This window comes from Populus euphratica, unplaced genomic scaffold (genome assembly GCF_000495115.2).
Source record: "Populus euphratica unplaced genomic scaffold, PopEup_1.0 scaffold67.1, whole genome shotgun sequence".
In the NCBI taxonomy this organism is placed as follows: Eukaryota; Viridiplantae; Streptophyta; class Magnoliopsida; order Malpighiales; family Salicaceae; genus Populus; species Populus euphratica.
This window is the reverse complement of record NW_011499914.1, coordinates 151523-171916: the sequence shown is the minus strand read 5'-3', so window position 1 is coordinate 171916 and position 20394 is coordinate 151523. Positions and strand designations below refer to the sequence as shown.

The 20394-nt window shown below is 35.0% G+C and overlaps 3 protein-coding genes across 14 annotated transcripts in view; 2 read left to right on the top strand and 1 right to left on the bottom strand.

Moving 5' to 3' along the window:
* Positions 1-340: 340 nt before the first annotated feature.
* On the top strand, positions 341-4539 carry LOC105134328 (peroxisome biogenesis protein 22-like). Of its 4 annotated transcripts, none has more exons than XM_011038698.1 (8): positions 341-712; positions 1268-1507; positions 1595-1642; positions 2236-2292; positions 2373-2474; positions 3089-3154; positions 3909-4010; positions 4133-4539. In XM_011038698.1, exons 1-8 carry the CDS (start codon positions 611-613, stop codon positions 4235-4237), a joined length of 822 nt encoding a protein of 273 aa, XP_011037000.1. In that variant the 5' UTR covers positions 341-610; the 3' UTR covers positions 4238-4539. The 4 variants fall into 4 exon arrangements, with proteins under 4 accessions (XP_011037000.1, XP_011036998.1, XP_011036999.1 ...); XM_011038696.1 differs by having other exon boundaries at positions 2367-2474; XM_011038697.1 differs by having other exon boundaries at positions 1268-1513.
* Positions 4540-7598: 3059 nt separating this feature from the next.
* Positions 7599-14550, bottom strand: LOC105134327 (SPX and EXS domain-containing protein 1). 5 transcript variants are annotated; one of them, XM_011038693.1, is made up of 15 exons: positions 14317-14549; positions 13399-13507; positions 13132-13262; positions 13003-13041; positions 12815-12907; positions 12601-12717; positions 12158-12253; positions 11115-11228; positions 10614-10667; positions 10079-10126; positions 9648-9798; positions 9304-9469; positions 8630-8699; positions 7974-8274; positions 7599-7693 (listed from the first exon to the last, which is right to left on the bottom strand). In XM_011038693.1, the coding sequence occupies exons 2-14, from the start codon at positions 13478-13480 to the stop codon at positions 8023-8025; spliced, it is 1413 nt and encodes a 470-aa protein (XP_011036995.1). In that variant the 5' UTR covers positions 13481-13507; positions 14317-14549; the 3' UTR covers positions 7599-7693; positions 7974-8022. The 5 variants fall into 5 exon arrangements, with proteins under 5 accessions (XP_011036995.1, XP_011036996.1, XP_011036992.1 ...); XM_011038694.1 differs by lacking the exon at positions 7599-7693 and having other exon boundaries at positions 7791-8274; positions 13426-13507; positions 14317-14550; XM_011038690.1 differs by lacking the exon at positions 7599-7693 and having other exon boundaries at positions 7791-8274.
* Positions 14551-14939: 389 nt separating this feature from the next.
* The window catches only part of LOC105134326 (midasin-like protein), a 38509-nt gene continuing 33054 nt past the window's right edge, over positions 14940-20394 (top strand). For 2 of the 5 annotated variants that reach the window (XM_011038687.1, XM_011038686.1), the window contains exons 1-6: positions 14940-15305; positions 15432-15736; positions 16620-16707; positions 18445-18719; positions 18804-19007; positions 19292-19461. In XM_011038687.1, the coding sequence (XP_011036989.1) occupies positions 15201-15305; positions 15432-15736; positions 16620-16707; positions 18445-18719; positions 18804-19007; positions 19292-19461 (1147 nt within the window). In that variant the 5' untranslated portion in view covers positions 14940-15200. Of the gene's footprint in view, positions 15306-15431; positions 15737-16601; positions 16708-18444; positions 18720-18803; positions 19012-19291; positions 19462-20394 lie in introns of those variants that run through there. The other 3 variants (XM_011038685.1, XM_011038684.1, XM_011038689.1) reach the window with 2 other exon arrangements.

The following is a 20394-nucleotide window of genomic DNA, read 5'->3' as shown; positions in this document are numbered from 1 at the left end:
CTTAGTTTTTTTTACTAATAAAACATGTTAAAAAAACTTGTGTATATATATTTTTTGTTAAAAAAATATTAATCCATAATGAAATAAGAGTAAAATATATAGTATAATTATATATATACTGAATATTCAAAATTCTAACCATTTAGGTGATTATAAATGTAATTTTGTTTATGTAATTGACAATTCCTTTTTAATATAATGTCTCCTAGAGTTAGTTTATATATATCGAGATTGAATCTATTTTATTTTCTAGGAGAACTCAATATAGTTAGGATAAATTTATAAACATTTATAATCTCAGGGGACTAATTTGTAGTTACCCCACGTTACAGAGTCAGAGAAAAGAAACATGAAACAAAAGGCATCGTCTCTCCCTGTCTCCGGTTGACGAAAAGCAGAAGCTTGAGCATAGGACGGCAAAAGGCAGCCAAGCCCGAGGGAGAACGAAGAATCTCAAAAATCGAAACCAAAATAAATCAAACCTCTTTCTGCTTTCTTTTTGTTTCCTCTGCTTTACCGAAATCACACGTCGTTGTTATCCCTCCCTCCCTCTCGCTTTTCCGCACATATTGTTATTTGTAGATTTTGAGAGGTTGGATTTTGATTGGGTATGGCAACAGAGACATCTAAAGATGAATTATTGCAGCTAGTCAAGAGATTTAGTGCTTATTTGACAGTCAAGATGTCAAATCTCTTCTCCTTTAATACCCCGGTTAGTCTTTCAATCCCTTTATATCTGGCCTCGATCTGATTCTGATTTTTTAGATTATGTGATTAATCTATTTTTAGGGTTTAGTGTATTTGTAATTGGAATTGTGGGGTGTGGGGTGTGTTTTCCTTGTACAAAAAATTAATGGCGTATGATTATAGGGTAATTTAATTAATTTATGGTTTAATTAGGGTAAAGATTTAAGCTTTTAGCTGTTGAAAGGAGTGCAATTTTGTTGGATTTTGTTATTTTTTCTTGCTTTAAATTGGTTTCTTTTCTTTAACTTCTTCAATGGTTTTAAATTAATTCCGTGAAATAATTTTTTATTTTTTAGTTTCTCTTGTTGGGAAATAATTTTTTGGTTCTTGTTTTTTTTTTTCCTTTTGAGTTTGAGACAACAATGAAGATTGATAATGTTATCGTGAAAAGACTTATTAAAAAAATAGCAAATGGGTGTGAATATAGTTTAACTGTTTCTTATATTGAGAAATTAGAAAATTTAAAGTTTAATTTGATTTATGGCATTTAAGTGCTCGCACTGGTTAAATTTGGTATCAGGATTCACGATCAGTTGGGGCCGTTGCGGGGCTTGCTGTTGCGATAGTCTTTACATGGAGGTGGTTGAGGTCAAATAGTGGACCTCAAAGAAGGCAGCCGAAACAACAACCTCCTACGACTAGTAGTTCTGTTGTGACTACTCAACCCAATGCAGTGTCGATACCTTATGGGGGTGTTTCTTCATCTTCGGAGGACTTGACAGTTGAAAAGTTTCTTGATGAGTTCTGTCAAACAATAGAAGTAATAGTAAGAAAACAATAGTTAAGTTGTGTTTTTGTTTATCTAGACATTTTTTGTTCTTATTAATGTTTTGTCTTTGTTTTTCAGCCATCTTTGGGGCGAATAGTTAGGAAAAACTTGTGCGGAGGAAGAAAGGTAAATACTATCTTAGATGCACTAAGCATGATTTACCTATTTGCTTAAATTTGAGTTGATATTTCTTGGAAGTGGTGTCTGCAGTCTGTTCTCCCTTTGGTAGCTTTACTGTGGTTTCATTTCTCATTTAGCATTTTTTGGGAATGTTTTATCTGTCCAGTCTATGTGCAGTCTGTTTGTTTTGTGTGTTCAATATCCTCTCATTTAGATTACGGGTGATTATTTAATTCATTCCTATATAAAAAGGTGCCTTTTAACAAAACATAAATTGTGAGTTTTGTTCCTTGCATCTATATGCCTTTTGGTTCAAGTTATCTCAGCACTTGTTATTTCTAATCTTCATGCTTCTTGAACTTTTTTGTTGCTACAAATGTCATGCATGTAAGTTTGTTTGAATGGCTTCTCTCAAGCATGTTCTAGTTTTCAATCATTTACTTATACATACATACATACATACATACATATATATATATATATATATATTACTTTTAGGATTATTCTAGTTGTAATGCAACAAGAAGACAGGCTGAGTTGTCCAATAAAGAAAGCCATTCCCCTTAAAGTTTCATGCTTTGATGACTTGTTTTGTGTAGGTCACATGTCGTTTGCTTGGTGTAATCCTTGAGGAAAGCAGTCCCGAGGAGCTTCAGGTAGTGAGATATTTTTCAAGTGAAATGCGTGCTTGAAACTTTAATGTGCAAAAAATTAACTTGTTTCTTCTTAGGGGCAGAGTCAGGCAACTGTTAGGTCCTCTGTGCTAGAAGTGCTGTTAGAAATCACGAAATTTTGTGATGTCTATCTCATGGAAAGAGTTCTTGATGATGAGAGCGAAGTAAGTGCAAACTTCATGTAGAACTGTATTTTATCATCACTTCTCCTTTGTTGAAAAAATATCGTCATTTTTGTTCTGTGTTTTGAAATATGTGTGCTTCATGGTGCTACCAAGCAAGTATTTATTTGCATTGTTCCATGTCCTTCTACACATGATTCAAGCATTCAATTTGGATGGTTTTCAACTTTTATCTTTTTTTTTTAATGTTCTATCATTAATCTATATTTAGATGCACACTGGCTCCATTGTCCTTGAGTTTAGTACTGTATATAATTTTAGATTTGGGAGAAAATAATTACGAAGACAATTTTATGGCACCTATTAATGATGTAGATGGCATCCAGAAATGATATGCCGCAGTCACCTCTATGACTGTTAGTTGTACTTTAACCTGATTGAAGTTCCTGAATAATCATATGTTATTCTCAGTCTTTTTCATGTTGATGTTCAGTGGTTGACAGTTTTGATGTGTTCTAAGATGGAGGATGTTTTCATGATAGTAGTTTATCAACCTAGTGTGGATTTCTATTAATGCAAATTTGCTTTTGCACTTGTCAGTTCTTGGTTAATAAATTGTTTCCCTCATGAATTGCTTCATGCACTATTTTCTGCAGCAAAAGGTTCTCGCAGCTTTGGAAAATGCAGGAGTTTTTACATCTGGTGGTTTGGTTAAAGACAAGGTAACAGGAAATGCTTTCAGAACACTATGGTTTCTATGGTAGCTAATAAGCAAATTTGTTACATATACAATACACTCTGAGTTTCTTTATACTGGCCATCACTTAATAAAATTTGTTCCAGTATATATTAGATGTCAGCTTCTTCACATTTCTTTGTAAGTTGAACTTTAACTTGGTGATATTTTGTAGCATAATTGTGATGCATGATTATGTGAGGTTCCAAGAATCCTACTGAACTTTTCATGCAGGGAAGAGGTTGAATTCCATGAAATTATACAGTTTTGACTCAATATATTCTCGATACATTTTGAAGACATAATGTCATTAATTCCCCAATATTACATAAGAAAGAGCGGCTAATAAGCTTAATAGTATGGAAAATATTTCTTCTATATCCATAACATTATATATTCACCAGTATTTGACACGTGGCATTAAGAAGCTGAATGTGCTCAACCAACCAACAAGGATGGTTGTTTGTGGTATAAAAATATTAGCTGAATTGGTCATTTCTGGAAGATATTCATTTGTCTATTTGTTTAATGATGTAATCTGCACACCTGGGACACCTTTGGTACGCTGTAATCAAAATTACAACAGAGTGTATGATTTAAAAGTTATTTCTCCGCCTATGTGTTTGAAATATAAGAGCTGACTATTTTGCGGAGTTTTAATATTTACCACTTGATGTTTTTTGGTCTTTTAACTTGGCATTTGCTTTGTTTGTCTTAATCTCTGTAAAATGCATCTGCAGGTTCTCTTTTGTAGCACAGAAACTGGACGGTCATCTTTTGTACGACAACTAGAACCAGATTGGCATATTGACACTAATCCTGAAATCATTTTTCAGTTAGCTGTAAGCTTCCTTCACATGCAACTTATTGTTTTTTTTCATATCACAATCTTTATGATTGTTAGATCAGAGTGTCAACTCTTTGTAATACATATCTTCTGAGTTTCACTTTTCTTTTGTGGCAGAGATTTATCAAATATCAGCTTCACATTTCTCCTATTAGACCTGAACGGACCGCTGCAAATGTGCTCAGTTCTCCATCCTTGGAACAGTTCTTCGGATCAACCTGATGCATCAACCCATAAAATGTGAAAATAGAATTTTGGAGTTAAAATAGCTTGTTCTTTTTGTTCCAGCTGATTACAGCTTCACATTTACAGGCAACTTCCCCTAGTTGCTGGTCTTCTGATGAAGGGTTGTTGTGCCATGTAATCCTCCACTATCTCAAGCTCAAGCTTCGTTCGTATGAAAATTGTACATTAGGGTGGTCACATTTGAACTTGCTGCAACCGGATATTTGACATGATGTCTATTGATGTCAATAATTTATGAGTTAAAAGATATTCAATCATTTGCATTAATTCTTGTGTTCGCTTGTGATTCTCCTGCCTTTCCAGCCTTTGTTCTACAGTGAGATCAACAACCATAACCAATCTTTTTCGTAATGTAACATCTCCACTTGAGAGGTATGCATTAAAGAATATTACATGTTGCTGGAACAGTTTTGTTTACATGCTTTGTGCCCCTTTTTATGAATCATTCTTATTTCCAGGCGTTTTTCTGCCACGTTGGCTTCGTGACCTCCGAGTGTTATTGCCCTTGTCACCTCAAGAGAACACTTTATATTTTATGTTCCAGGTGAGGTGAGCATCAGCTGGGATTCGGAGAGCTTCCTCACCAGCAAAGAGAAAAGGAAAAGGATAAGAAAAATTTTGGAGGAAAAAAATAAAAGAGAAAACTTGGAAATAGGGAAAAATAATAAAAAAATAAAAGTTGGAATTGAAAAGAAAAAGAAAAAAAAAAGGGGAAAGATCTCAAGCAATTATCCTGAAAATTAGGACCCACCAATATAGATACAGGCAACCCCATCAAACCAAAAGGGTGGGAGAGAGTAGAGGAGGAGGCACGTGAAAAGGATAAAAAAATAATAAAAAAAAACTCTCCCACGCAGCTAAACTTTCACCGGCTGCCATGCTCTCTCCTCCACCAAACCAAACCCACGTCTGACCACCAACATCATCCCTTTCTTCTCTTTTCACCGCCACTTGCATCGCCCAGATCTGACCTTTGACAAGATCCCACGCGCGCGAGTATGGTTCCGGTCGTTTAGTATACTCTCGGGTTATACCTTTGTACTTTCCCTTGATTAATTTGTTTATACTGTATTTATAGATTTGCCCCAAACTTGTTCATCATTACAATTAGATCCTTTTAGCTTGTTGATCACTACAATTAGATCCTTTTGTGATTTAATTCAAATTTAATCACAATAAATTGAAAGTTTTGTTCCTTTTTTTTTTTAATTTCAAGTTTGTGTGATATCTAATCATGATCTGAAAAAGGAACTGGACAGCAATTTATTGAGACATGGACTAAATTAAAAATCTTATGGACTTTAATGTTAAAGTTGTTTTTTGTTAATATATTTTAGGTTTTCATTTTCTTATTTCTTTTAAAATAGATCTGAATTGTAAATAATCAATATGACATAACATTTTATATGGATTTAACTCACAAGAATAATTTATAGATGATTTTCTTAAAAAAATATTTATTTTTTTAAAATAAAAGGCCTAAATGTAAAGTGTATTAACAAAACAAAAAAAAAAAACATTATAATTCATGCCCTTTAAATTTAAACTATTTCTAAATAAAATATTGCTTAGTTCAATTTTTCAAATTATAATTAGATATTATACAAACTTAAAATTAAAAATACTAGGAGCAAAACTTTCAATTTATTACCAATTTAATTTATATTACAAGAAGGATCTGATTGCAACAATTAATAAATTTGGAATAAATCTGTAAATACAATATAAATTAATTAAAGAAGAATATAAATGTCTAATCTTGGAGTACAACTAAAGGGCTAGAACCTTACTCTCGCTCTCGCACTCGCACGTAGAAGCTCATCGGGTATCGGAAATGGGCCGTTCAAGCGGCCATGCAAAAATACGAAGGAGACGATTCTGGTGGTCCTATGCGTCTGTTGACTGTTGAGTTTGGTGGAAGAGAGAGCGCGCGGCGAGCTCTGATGGTTCGAGCGTGCGAGTGAGAATTCTTTGTTGTTGTTGTTTTTGTTTTTTTTTTTTTTGAGATAATGCAGCCAATTTTTTATTTATTTATTTACATGGAGTGTCTGGGCCAGTTTGCACACATCACGACTAACCCCCACGATCCACTGAATACCCTGCAAATCCAGTAGGCATGTAAGGCACCGCGGGGATGACAGACATGCACGCCAGGACTCGAACCCATGTGCAGTGAAAAGAGATAAGCCTCTTCCACCATTAGGCCAAGCCCCTCGATGCAAGACAACCAATTTATAATGCTAGATCAGCTTGATAGACAACATAGTTTTATTTATACATTAACTTGATTTAACTTTTTCAATTTCCAGTCTAAATCTTATCTCTAAATCTTATCTTAATTAATTCTATGTTGGATTTTAAAATTAGACTCTTACAATTTTTAAACTAGATCTTGCATTAAATTGATTCAAATTAAGTGAATTCTCTCCTGGCCTCTAATTGATCTTTTAATTAAATTTTAAATTTAATAATAATTACTTTTATTTTTAAATATAACTGTTTATTTCTAGGCATATTCAAGTGGGTTGTTGACATGTGTACATCGTTGATCAACCTTGTTCTACAAGGTGATGGGATTTGATGTTGTAGAAAAGTGGAGGTATTGGCGATTCGGACTGCAGGAGGTGGTGGGGTCCCAGGGTGTACGACAGAAAGCGAAGATGGACCTTACTTGGACATTAACGATTCACGAAACAAGTGCCGCTGCTTGCTTTTGGGATCCGCGACGACAACCAATTATATTATTATTATTATAAAAAAAAACTAATAGGCAGAGGTAAAACCATGTATCAAGACTTGTTGTATATGGCTGCTGTTTTTTCCCTTGACAATGCAAGTTTAGGAAGTGCGAATTGTAAGGCAAAATAATCTTTTATGGGTTCACCTTTTGTTATCAAATTGATTATAGTTAAATTAGTTTTTTTCACTTTTTTAGCGTAGTAATAAAACTTAATTATCCTTAGAATAAAGAAAGAAATTAGCTTGGTTTTCTTAAATGACTAAATTACTCTTAAAAACAAAACAATACAAAACTTCCTATCAGAGATTTTTCATCTAGTTTAGTCTCATTTACTAGTCCTGTCATAATTTAGTTTCATCTACTCGCTGAACACATCTTAGAACATTTTGAACCATAGCTTGAGGAAAGAGCTTAAAAAGAGCCTATATTATCACATCAATCGAGTTAACCCAAGTCAACTAGGTTTCACTAAATTAATATATTTAAAACCCAACCCGGGCAAGACTTCAGTTTCCCCAAGTCAACCCATCAAGCCACAACAGATTTTACAACTATGTTTTTAACACCCCATTATGAAATCCAATTCGTTCTGCATTTCCAAGGAGCAAAGATTCATTTGACAATTGGTGAATACGATCCTTCAAATGCCAAAGAGCAATGCAAAGTCACCCCATGATTGTATCCCACGGGAACTAAAAGAGATGCAGAAATTCCTAGCGTTAGTAGCAATGTTGGTTAGATGAGGAAATGCAGCTGAATGCAAGTTTGATGCGTGAACACTGTTTTCAATTTTCTATCATCCATCAAATAAAAGAGTAAGCATGATTGTGTAACTAACGAATGATATATATATCTCTCCTAAATTGTGTATCCTTGAACCTATTTCTTTTTTTGAACAAATATTTTGAAGGATTGTACAGGCAGACTAGGCGGAACAGATAAAAATCTTTAGAGCAAAAAAATGGAAGTTACCGTTTAAAACCGCAGATCATGCAGCTAGCAAGAAATGAGCATTTGCCATCTATACATTGTGGTCATTGGGAGCGAGTAATTTGTCTTCTTCAGATGAGATCTCAGACAGCTGAAGATTTGACTTGGAACTCATTTTATTCCATTCATTTTCGACACGGAAGAAAACCCACTGGAACCGGCGAATCATCTCCAAGGCGGTGATTGTGAATACTGTGAGGTAATTGTGGCGGAGGTGAGCAGACAGCTTGTATGTCCATGCCAATCGCAAAATGAAATTGCTTCCTATCACCCAAAAATAAACCTGCAACTCCAAATTTATATGGATAAGATAATAAAACAAGGAACAGCTAGGTCTGCCATGATCCTGCTTGGAAAGAGGGTCGACTCCATCAGTGAGTCAGTCTTGACCCATTTGCTTGGTCGCCAGATTTACATTCATAATTTGTAAGATAAATATAAAGATTATGCTGAAAACAAATGGTCAACCAGCTAAGCAAAGTTGTCCCTGGGCAAACCAGTTGTTTTATTGCCTATGAATACCTGGATTTAGGTGTTGAACCAGACCAAAAGTATCAGAAACTTGTTTTAACAGACTGGACAGGTCAGCCATAACCCTAAAAAAACTGCGGTGAGTAGAAGAACTGTAGAAGTCTTACCCATTTTCGTCCATGTAATAGGTACGAACACAGACTTGGTTTGTTACATTTGAAAATTCTGGTGAAACAGCTGGCAAAAGAAAAGGAAATTCAGTATCAGTGCTACCGGTAAATATTTTTGAAGATGTGAAATAGCTTTAGAGAAAATCTAATTATCATGGCTTCAAGAGCAGCTCACATTCCAAAATGATGCCAAACAAGCAAGCAAACTAACATCACGGGTACAGATAAAAATATTTGTTGGAAAATAGAGAATAAAGATAATGCAAAAGTTAAATAATCATCCTTCAACAATTTGCTGAAAATACAATTATAACTCCAACTTCAAAGTCAAGGGTTCATGAAGACCACTTCTATTATTAGTAATAGTACGAAAGATGAGCTGTCGAAAAGGGTGCATGGTAGTTCAAAGTTCCTACATGCTCTTTTGAATGCAAAGCAATGCCAGCAAAAGCACCAGGAAGAAAGGGAATGCCACAACCAAATACAATTCAAAATACAAAAAAAAAAAAAAACAGAAACTCTGGAATGTTTTAGCATGTCAGGGTGAGTTGATGCTCAATAAGTGAGACCAATATAGGCAATGACAATTTCAAATAATATAATTTCAAGATCACATGCAAGTCACCATTTTAGATTATATTTGTGAAATGATACAAAAGCAATCATCCTACCTCAAGTCCCAATCCCGGGTCACATCCCAGTAGAATGAATATAATGAGTTTATGACACCTGAGAGAAGCCATAGTGGCCTATAGAAGTTTGTCCAACTATCCGGGAGGACATGATATTTAAGGGCTGAAAGAAAAATCACTGGTACTGCAGTCGAATATTTTAAAGCTGAAACAGTAAGTAAATAAAGTTAATATAGTTTCCATGAAACAAAATGCCTTCTATGAAGCCCCCCCTCCAAACAAAGAAAGAAAAAAATACCATACGAATTGTTAGCCTGAATACCAACTACCAAACTAGCACATAGATTAGAGGAAAGGGAAAGGAAAATCCAGAGCAAATTCACCGTTAAAAAGAGTTGTTTTCTCCTTAGTATCCTTGTATTGTCGAAGACACTGAAATAATCGGAAAATGTAAGGCAAAACTAGAGCTATAGGGATCCCAATGGAGTGGCTGCCGCAAACAGAGTCAGCTTCAAACCATGCTATAGTGGCAACCTGCACACAAAATATCTTGTAATAAGCCCCATAGGACCATCATTTGTAGCAAACAACATTAAAAAAAGTAAGAAGTGGTTTTCACTGTAAGAGGATAGAAACCGCTACAAGTTAAATTTTGCAGGTTAGGTTAGGCAGTTCAAATTATAAGCTTGAAAGTTGTGCTTAAAGCGATGCACAAAATCATATAATATGTTAAAAAAATTCATAAAACCATTATGAGGTCATTTTAGATTGAATCTACTAGCAGGCAGGACTTGCAAAGGAACAAAACATTGACCTGGCGATGGACCATTCGACAAACTGAACGCTCCAGATCTGAGAACACCTGCACAAAGCTGGCATTTATAAGAATATCAAGAAAGTACAGCAGCACTTAAATATTCAACAAAGATCAAGAAACCATTTCCTTATCTGTCTCTCTGAATCCAGCATCAATTATTGATAATTATTTGTTACTATATAATATTCTCTCCAATATTTCTTCAGAATAATATGACAAAGGAAAGAGCAAGCCAGACCAAGCAGATCATGCATCCATAATAATCATGTATTTGATTCCAGATAAGAAAGAAATGAAGTCATCAAGAATAATTTGTCCATCACAGATACTGCAGTGCAATCCAAATTATGCACTTCATCAACTAGTTCAAAGCTGATTGTCCAGCAATATGAAATCCTTGCATATAGAAAAGTAACCCACACTAAATAGAGCACTTACAGCAATCATCAACCTTTTCAATTAAATTCCTAAGCTCTTATTTTAAAATCCACCACAGATGACAACATTGGCAATAAGAGAAAACAAAGCATACCTTTGACATGGAGGTCAAAATATCAGCCACAAAGAAGTCAGCAAATGTAATAGCCTGTAACAACAGTGGAAACAAAAATAAGTGTGATAAAAAACATTTAAACACAAAACTTGAACTACATTTGCAATCAAAGCGTAAAATCCTCTCCCAAGCATTATATCAATGAGTTAATTGTCCAATAGTGCTCATTCTAGTTTCCTATTTGGGAGGTTATGATGGGTAAGACTTAAGGAGTCTGGCATTCTGGTCAAATAAAGTTGTTACTACAACTATTACCAAGCATCCATGGAGTTCCAACCCAATTAATATTCATAAAATCAGACAAGACTTGGATCTTTGGCAATTAGCTACAAGCCACCAAACTTTTTGGTGCTTACTCAAGGAGCTTTTTAGGCCTTGATTAGTCGATTTAGAAGTCCACTGTGAGGTTGAAAATTGGCATGAATTAAGCACAACGAAAATTAATGAGACAAGAAGTCCCAAAAAGGTTTGTGAACTTGCCTGTAACGGGAAAACTATCCGCCAAAGAGTCCTTAGCAAGTAGTAGCGGGATGACAGGTAAAAAATATCAAAGGGGAATATCAAAACCAAAGAAACAGCACAGTATAATAAGACCTGCAAAAGAGAAAAAAAATTAACTGATTGCATTTTCATTATACCAGTGATGAATAAGAAATATGGAGGTTTACTCCTGACAATGCAATAAATGATAGTAGAACGTTATTGTTTCATCATATAGTCATGATATTCAGAAAACATTTTTTCACTTGCCATCCAACTATTATTTCTTGTACCAAATTATACCAAAGACAAGCCATAACTATATCTTCTCAATCCTGCTTCAAATTTTGCAGCCCAATAACTAGTTTCCTAGTTCGCATGTATAATCTTCAAAAACCAACATGTTTCACATTCACAATTCAGCAAACTCATCTCTTTCTCTAAGCAGGAGTGAATTGTAGTAGTTTGTTTTTTCAGCATAGTAACTATTTTAAAAGTTCACATATATTATCTCCACCATGTTTCACATTACAGTTGAACAAACTAAAAGACTCATCTGATTTTTCTCTATGCATGGGTGACTTATGAATAATTGGCATGCGATAACATTACAAGTTTAGGTGGGACCACTACCAGAGGACCACACTGTTACAACTAAATAAATGGACAAACTTTCAATTGTTTATGGCACTCATGCTTAAGTAACCTCCCCAACTTTGTAAACTATTTAAAAGTGATAAGGTCAACACAGATGAAATTGACATCAGGATAACAACAATCACCTTGATGATTCTATGAAATGAATCTAATATATATCTATATCTATATGTCTATCTTTTTATCAAAAATGAATTTCTTCCATTCAAAAAGCTAAACTTTGTGCAGTTGATTGCTCATGTAGGGGAAACCAGAAGTCCTCTTGAATCATAAACATGTTATTGCAAGAAGTCTTTTTACAGTGATGGAAATGAAAATAGAACCTGCAATAAATCACTAAGTAAACAAAAGAACTTGTCAATAAAATATAAGATCATCTATTACACTGGTTGTGATGCAGCCAACGACACTTCTCCATGAGAATATAGATAAAGATATGCTGTCATGCTAGTAGGGACAACGATAGTCATCCATGTGGCAACCTGCAATGATCAAAATGGCAAGTTATCCTGAGAAAGTGCATATGAAAACAATAAAATTAAATCACATTAGTTAGAAGAAAATCTAAATTATGACATACTAAATAATTTCAACATAAGAGAAAAGAAAAGGAAAAGACATGCTACAATACAAAAAAAAGTTATTCCTCTATAGGGGACATTTTTCTGCTCGAACAACACATTATGTGCCACATAACGCATTTTGATCATTTAGTGCTGACTATCATATATCCAACAGGTAACTGGAGCCTGGATCATTAACAAACCACAGCAGGCTATATAAATTCCAACTATGACATATCTAATCCATTTATTTTAAGATACAAAACCTTCCATATTTCTCTGTGAGTAAGATGATTTTGGTCCAGATCAAAAATTTTGGCATAGCTGATGGTAGACACTGCAAAAACCCACAAATTAACTCCCCAAAGCCAAACCATCATAGTCTGCACAACCAAAACCAAAAGCATGTGAAATATTTACCCACTGTAGAGAGAACTAGATTAATATAGTCTAGTGTCACTCGAAACAAAGATAACTAACCACAAGAAGAAGAGGATTGTAATACAAAAATGCCTCGTAAAGAAAGAGGTCCCGCAAATTCACACTCATTCTCATAACAGAATCCCATCCAATCTACAAAAATTCAAAAATATCCATTAAAGAACATGATCGTGTGAAAGCAGGTAATAAATACCACTTATAAGCAAATCGAAGACCATAAGACTCACCTTGCAGCAAATAAAACCCCAGAGAAAAAACAACAGTACCTGTACGAAGCAATTAACCTCATTTAGCATTTCCAAACACCTCAATACAAGAAAAAGCAAATGGAGTGCCAAACAAGTAACCGCAAAAACCTTGAATCTCCATAACAATATTGGAGAAGGCATTCTCGCTGCAGTAGTAATCGGTAAACTAGCAATTTTCAAATCATTCGACCCCGTAGAATGTAACAAACCTTCCATCTCAACATTTCCCTCTTCCTTATCTAACAGCACACAGATAAATCATTATATCTAAATTTATTTTTCTGAAAACAGCACACGGATAAATAAAAAAATGACGGATTAAATTCAACATCTGTATCTAAAACAGCATTAAGATAATCTTATTATTATTGCTACCAAGATCAAAGACGACAGGTCGGCTACCAGACTTCCTTAAGTGCGGACTTTTGCTAGGCGGAATCACTTGACCTCCAAACATAGATTTAATTGCTGATGCTATACAAAACTGCAGAACAAAAAAATATAAATTAATATAAGAATATAGCAATAGACTACATATACTAAAATACGAACAAAAATTAATTAATTAATTTATCAATGATCGATTTGAATGCTTAGAGTTAAGTGAAATTGGATCTAAGCTAAATTGTAAATGCATTCGCATAAAAATAACAAGAAAATGTGAAATTATATTAAAAAAAGAAATGCAATGATAAAATTAACAATATATAACAAATAAATGCGGCTTGAAGTAAACAAGAAATCTACATTGCGAAAACTGGAAAAATTAGATGATTAATTAAATAACTGAAGCAGTTTTTAACGTTTAGGCTAAAATTAGAGTGAAAAATCAGATCTAAATTTAAAACTAAAAATGAAAATTCAACGGTACTGAACTGGATTAAGTGATTAACAGCAACGGCAACATGTTACGAGCCTAACACAAGATGAATGTGAAAATTTTGGATTACGAGAAATTCACAGAGAGAGAGTCGATTAATTGATTACAGAGCGATTGATTAAAGAAGAAACTGAGGATTTGGATCTAAACTGGATTAGAAAGGGAAAAATTGAGATCGAGAGAGAGAGACTTACGGAGGAAGGGAGTAATTATTGTTAATTATATTTTTGAGAATATATTTATTTATTTGTCTTGTTTGTTGGAGGGATTTTTGAGTGCGAAAAAAGGAAAGGAGGGAGGGGTGTTCGGAAGTCTGAACTGATTGAACCGGACCGGTTCAAGCAAAACTAAACTAAGTATAAAATGTAAACAGGTTTAAAACGAAAATTTCTCTCTCAAACCCTAATCAATACCTCTTAACTCTCAGCCGCACGCCCTTCCTCTTCCCTGACCATGCTCTCTCGATCTTCTCTGAAACTCTCGATCTTCCCAGCCTCTCTAAAACTCTCTGCCTTCTCCCCCGCCTCTCTGTCAAAAGGTAGGGTTTAGGGTTCAGGTCTTTATAATTAATCAATTATGTCAGAAAGGAAATGTATAGAACATCCTATTTGCACCAATAGTCATGCATTCCAATATGTTGGGACCAATCTTTACCGTTAATTTGATCAGTGAGAAAGAAATTGATTTGTTGTCCGCTTGACCTAATGAAATGAGCGGTGAAACCGGGTGATCTTCCTGGCCCGTCTGCTACCCGGTTAATAAAGACAAAAAGCCGAACCTAACCGGTTCGGTTTGAACCTGTTTCAGGTTCAAATCTGCAAAATTATAAAAAACCGGTACGGTTGGGTTTTGATCCAGACCGGGCCGAACCCGGTTTTGAACACCCCTAACCAACACCGGCGAACCGACTATTTGATTTTGTTTGATACTGCAAGGATTAATTAGTTTGTTCTAATAAACTATAAGGACTAAAGTGTAATTTACTCAAATATAAAACAGCAAAAACCTTAAACCCTAGAATAAAACCCTACCCTTCTTTTCTCGGAGAGAAACATAACGAAAAGTAGAAGGAAAGAAAGAAACCCTTCTTTTTTTGGTTATTAATCACTTCCTTGCTGTGTTTTTCAGGGTTTAGCCTACAACAGCCTACAACAAGCTCCAGGGATTGCATATCGTTTTTCCCTTCTTACTCTTATTGCTGCTGATTATTTATATTTTGACTAACCTACAGTTTTTGCTATATTTATAGTACTATATAGATATATATAGAGAGAGAATTTTGAGTGAATTTTTACAGATGGCGATGGATGGAAGTTTCAGTCATGAATCGGCTCTGGAAAGATTCCTTACTCGTTGCCCGAAGCTTGCGACAATTGACAAGCTCCAACGATTTGTAGAAACGGTACTTCACTCGACTTTTTTTTTTGGATTTATGTGAAATTTGGTGTTTTTTTGGGTGCTAATGGAATAATAAAACAAAAAAGATATTATGGTTTTTTGTTTTGTTTTTTTTCTTGGGGTTTGGCAGGGGCATACTGTGACGGAAGAAGAAGTGGTGAAGTTGTTGGCAGAGCTGTTTCTGAACCCTAATTATACTATCCCTTTGATTGGTTCTTTTCGGCCGGTAGCTCGAATGATAGTAGATCAAGCTGTGGCTTTGCTTAGGAACTGCAATCTAAGTTCTCATTCAGATGATATAGAAGGGGATTTTGTTGATGCTGATGTTCTTTATGTTATTGAGCACTATGAACGGAGTGGGAGGGGTTTGGAGCTTCACGAGCTTGCTTGCCTGGCGTTTTGTCGTGCCATTGACTTGGACCATTCTTTATTGGGGTAAGGACATGTACATGCTATTTACTGTTACCTGGTGCTTCACTTCTTAAGACGTGAATAATGAATGATACTTAATGATACAAAGCAACAATTTCTTGATGTCTAAAAACACCTGTTCAAGAAGGACAACAGGGTGCTGCACCCTGGAACTGAGGCAGTATACTTGAAAATGCCTTGACGAAGAAAAACTATAGAAAACAGGAATATAATCAAATTAGCCAATGAAATCTAGAAGATATTTATACTGTGTCAAGAAGCTTGAATAACCACAGCCTTTTGTCATTGATGGATTCATATGGGTGCAATGGATGCAAGTATCCATACTTCCCTGCTTATAGCACAAGGGTTTATGAAGTTTTTAGCTTGCCATTGCTAATTGCCCCTTTATGTAAAGACAAAAAGGCTTACATCCTATAAAACTGAAGAAACCATTACTAGTAGGTATTTAAGTATATGAGCATATGCCATGAATCTTAATGTTGGTTTATACTCTCAACATTGAAAAGTTTTACCTGGAAAATTAAATTTGTTGTACTCTTGCATATTTTTAGAATGATGAGTTCATATCGATAACACCCCCCACATGACATAATTATGGCCTTGCCATAGACAAGTTTTGATTCAAGTGTTCCATATAACTCATACAGATTTTGCCATCATTTCCCTCACGTACAAGATTAACCTTTTCACCTGAATATCCGTGTAATTATTCTGCTCGAACCTTTTGCTGAATCTGCTGAGGTGGATTGTGTTGGTGCTGCAGTGCTGTTGTAAACTTACACCTAAAGAAATGTTTGATATATGATATGGTTGCTAATTTGAGACTTGCAGAGCTCTTTTAGTTATGCTGGTTTATGAGATACAGGCATGGTACTTGGTGCAGGTCTGTCACAACTTACTTTAAGTTTGCTCCACCTCCTTTTGAACGCATATCGAGGAACAAAGTAGTTTCTGAGGCTCAACTGTTCCAGGTATTTACCATAATTTATATTTTATCAATTTTCAATTGGAACTCTTTGTTCCATTTCTAGTTTGAAAAATACTCTGATTCTGTTTGTGTCTCAACTCATCTAAGACATGCTTCTGAATAACAAACGGTTGCCATCCTTGAGGTCTTGTTACTGGTTGGTTGTCTTGCATCTCTATTGAACTTCATATATGTGGTAGTGTAGCCTTTTCTTTCCCTTAAATTAAGAGAACTTGTCATTTATTAAGTGAGGCCATGGTATACATGATGGTAAAGCAGAGTTGTAAACAATGCTGTGTTCGATGCTAAATTGTTGTTTTGCATCTGTAAACTGAAATAGTTCAGAGGTTTTTAGAATGGTTACATTAGCTGCTTCTGACTTTAATCTCCCTTTTCATTGAGAAGGATCCCTTATTCTTCTATTTTTTTTGCATTTCATTCCAAGAAAATATTTGTTGGAATCATTTTAATTGCTATTATTAAGTAGACTAAGAATTATTGTGGATGTGCTAGCTATGCTTTACTGTTGAGTCTTGAAATGGTTGTTTTCAGTTTTGAAGCTGTTATAGACTTCTATAAGGGGTATATCTAGGAAGGTAGATATAATTCCACTTCTCTTGTCCTTGACCAGAGAAAATCCAAAAATCTAGTAACTTAATTACACCTTTAAATATCCTAGGAAGATATGAACTGCTTATTTTCTGCATTTTTTAATATTTGATGCTATTGTTTTTTCTTGCATTTTTTTAATAGCCCATAGGCATCTTTTTAAGATGAAAGGAACACCTATTTTAAGATGAAAGGAACACCTATATAAGCATGGCTGTATTGGAAGACAAGAAGATATGAATTAATGATGAAAAGGAATGGCTATTTAATCAGGAGAACAAATCCATCATCTAAAAGACAATAGATAAACGACCTAGAGAGAAGCATGAAACTACAATAAAGAGCAATCTAAAAGGAATGCTCCAACAATCCCTTGTGAGTCAGAGAGATTGGAGGAACATTCCTGTAAAAATGTCAGATGCATCATCTGAAAGACATTGGTAAAGTAAACGACAGAGAGAAGATAAATTTAGAGCAATCTAAAATGAATACTTCGGCAAAATCATCATATGCATCATTTAAAATAATAAACGACCTAGAGAGAAGCTAAACTTAGAGAAATCTAAAAGGAACACCCATGCAAAACCCCCATATACATCACCTAAATGAGGCTAGTGTTTCTATCCCATAAAACTCATGTATTAGGAAATGGGTAATAACTGGTTATGGTCATATAGAAGAGGGGGTATTAGAAGCTAAATTTAGAGAATCTTATCTTCTTAATTATTCTTGTATGAAATGGTTGCTCTAATTTGTTTAATATGAAGTTTTGCAGTGGAACCCAATGAAAATAGTTGAATTTACTGCTTTGTTGTTACAAGCCAAAAGCTCAGCTTGTTGTACCTAGTAGCGATCACTTCTCGTGTTAGGTTTTGTGCTAAATTGAGTATGTCTCAATAAGTATTCCTAGTTTTGATTGATTTTTCTTAAATAATGTTAGCCTTGATGATGGTGTGGAATGGCATGAAAGGATCCATATTGCTGACCCCAACTAGATTGGGATTGAGGCTTGGTTTTTGCTTTTCTATGTTGCAAGAAAGGAGTAGTGCACTTTTGCTTGATTTTTTTCACGTCAGAAGTTCACAAAATGTATTGCTTTTGGGTTAATATGATACTTCTTCTGTTTTGTCAGGCTGCAAATCATTACTTACTTGCTGTGAGGATATCATACCGCCTCCTCCTTATGCAACCTGAGTTCTTTTCTGAACAGTGGAACTGGTCCTGTTTTTTGGACCACGTAAAGAAGTTAGTAAATCTTGATCTGGTCCATGTTGCCAAGGATGCAAAGGTGATCGCAGATATAAAATGGTGTGGGATACAAATTCTGTGTACAATTTTGGGAATGAGTGACAAAGCAGTGGAAAATTTTGGTGTTGGAGCTGAGGAAGCAACTTTGTGTTTGTTGCGGTTGGTTCTTGTACATGTTGTCGTGTTTATGCGTTTAGTTTTTTTCAGCCTTCTAAGTTGCTTGTCTGCTGCTTTAATTTTCAGCTGGGAGGAGTTTTGTCAGGATGTAGCTATAGAGAAGTTTTGCCTATGCGTTGGATCTTCTGAGCAGACTAGCTTTGGTTCTTCCACTGCAGGCATCAAGTTCGGTCAACAAAACTTCCTAAAGTCTTGTGGTCTTAATTCTCTGATATCATCACATTGTCATCAAATTGAGCCAGTGATTAAGAGTCGAAGGGTGGTGACATGGTAGGTATTTACCAAACTGAAATTATGATAAATTATTCTTTTGTTTACATGATGAAATGATTTTTTCAACAATAATATTCTTACATCAGTTTGTGATAATAAATGGTAATGGCTTTGTAATGATATTATTTAAAGTCTCTTTCAGAAATTTATGCATTTGATTTTTTGGTTTTACCATTTTGGATTGTTCTGGACCTGTGGTTCAAAAACTTGACCATTTCTATATTTATTTTTAACATAGGTTTTGTGGGTTCACTTTCTGATATTGCTCTCTTCCAATTCAGTGATGAAAGGTCAACTGCCTATCCATTTGTCGTAACATCCATGATGAGTAAAAGCTTTGAGATGGTGCTCTTGGCAGTGAGTCAAAAATGGCCTGTGCTACTGTATGGCCCCCCTGGGGCTGGGAAAACTGCTCTCATTAACAAGTTGGCTCAGGATGCTGGGAATCAAGGTACTTAACTAGTTAAAGATAGGATTCCCCCAAGTTGACATTTTCATTCATTGACCTGCTTAGTTAAGAAATTAAAGAAGAAATAAAGAACTAAAAAGGAGAAGAGGAATAAGATGAAGTAGTAGGTGAGATGAGAGAGAGGAAGAAAAATAAGTGAAGAAAGGTTGTAGGCACAACTTTGTTGCCTCTTGAGCTATATATATGTGTGTATGTGTGTGTGTGCAATCACATGATTGCCTCTGACAGCATTAATCTAGCTAAATGCCACTGACTTCTCTCTTGAACTTCTGGCCCTTTCTGGTTTTTAAACTTTCCTGAGATGTGTGTGGGTAATCACGTTAGTACCCTTGGCAGCATTATTCTAGCTAAATGCCCATGACTCTCCCCCTTGAACCTCTGACCCTTACTGCTGTTCAAACCTTCCTGAGATGCCCACCAGCTCTTTGTGAGTATCCTTAACATTATTATGTCTTAAGTTTCATGGAAGTTCCAAACTGTATTGTTGTTAAATACTATACTATATGATGAAAAAGGGGATGAATACATACAAAAAGAAACAGATGAATCATGTAAGAGAGCCACATGAAATTTCTAGTATTTAATTGCCCAAGAAAGCTGCCATAATTGACAACAATGCCAACATAATAAGTTTGATCTAACCATATCAACTGGACTGTTAACTTGAGTTTTTAGTCCATGCAACACTGCATTTAAAAAAAAGAGGAACCCGACCTCTCAATGTTGATCATGTCATGCTTCATCCGTAATTGCATGTCATTTGATAATGTCTTATGGATTCTAATACACTGAAACAGCATTGTATCGACTATATGCTGCTCATAATTTGAAATGCTGTTATAATGGCAACATAATGGGTATTAGTACTTGTCTTGCAGTATAGAATAAGCATGGAATGCTTCTTGTGCATGTAAA

Coding starts and splice junctions, on each gene's coding strand:
- LOC105134327 (XM_011038693.1), bottom strand. CDS start 13,480: ATGTTTGGAGGTCAAGTGATTCCGCCTAGCAAAAGTCCGCACTTAAGG. Junction 10,127..10,613: donor TTTTGACCTCCATGTCAAAG/GTATGCTTTGTT, acceptor AGCTTTGTGCAG/GTGTTCTCAGATCTGGAGCG. Junction 9,470..9,647: donor GAAAACAACTCTTTTTAACG/GTGAATTTGCTC, acceptor TTACTGTTTCAG/CTTTAAAATATTCGACTGCA.
- LOC105134328 (XM_011038695.1), top strand. CDS start 611: ATGGCAACAGAGACATCTAAAGATGAATTATTGCAGCTAGTCAAGAGA. Junction 1,514..1,594: donor GTCAAACAATAGAAGTAATA/GTAAGAAAACAA, acceptor TTTGTTTTTCAG/CCATCTTTGGGGCGAATAGT. Junction 2,293..2,366: donor GCAGTCCCGAGGAGCTTCAG/GTAGTGAGATAT, acceptor GTTTCTTCTTAG/GGGCAGAGTCAGGCAACTGT.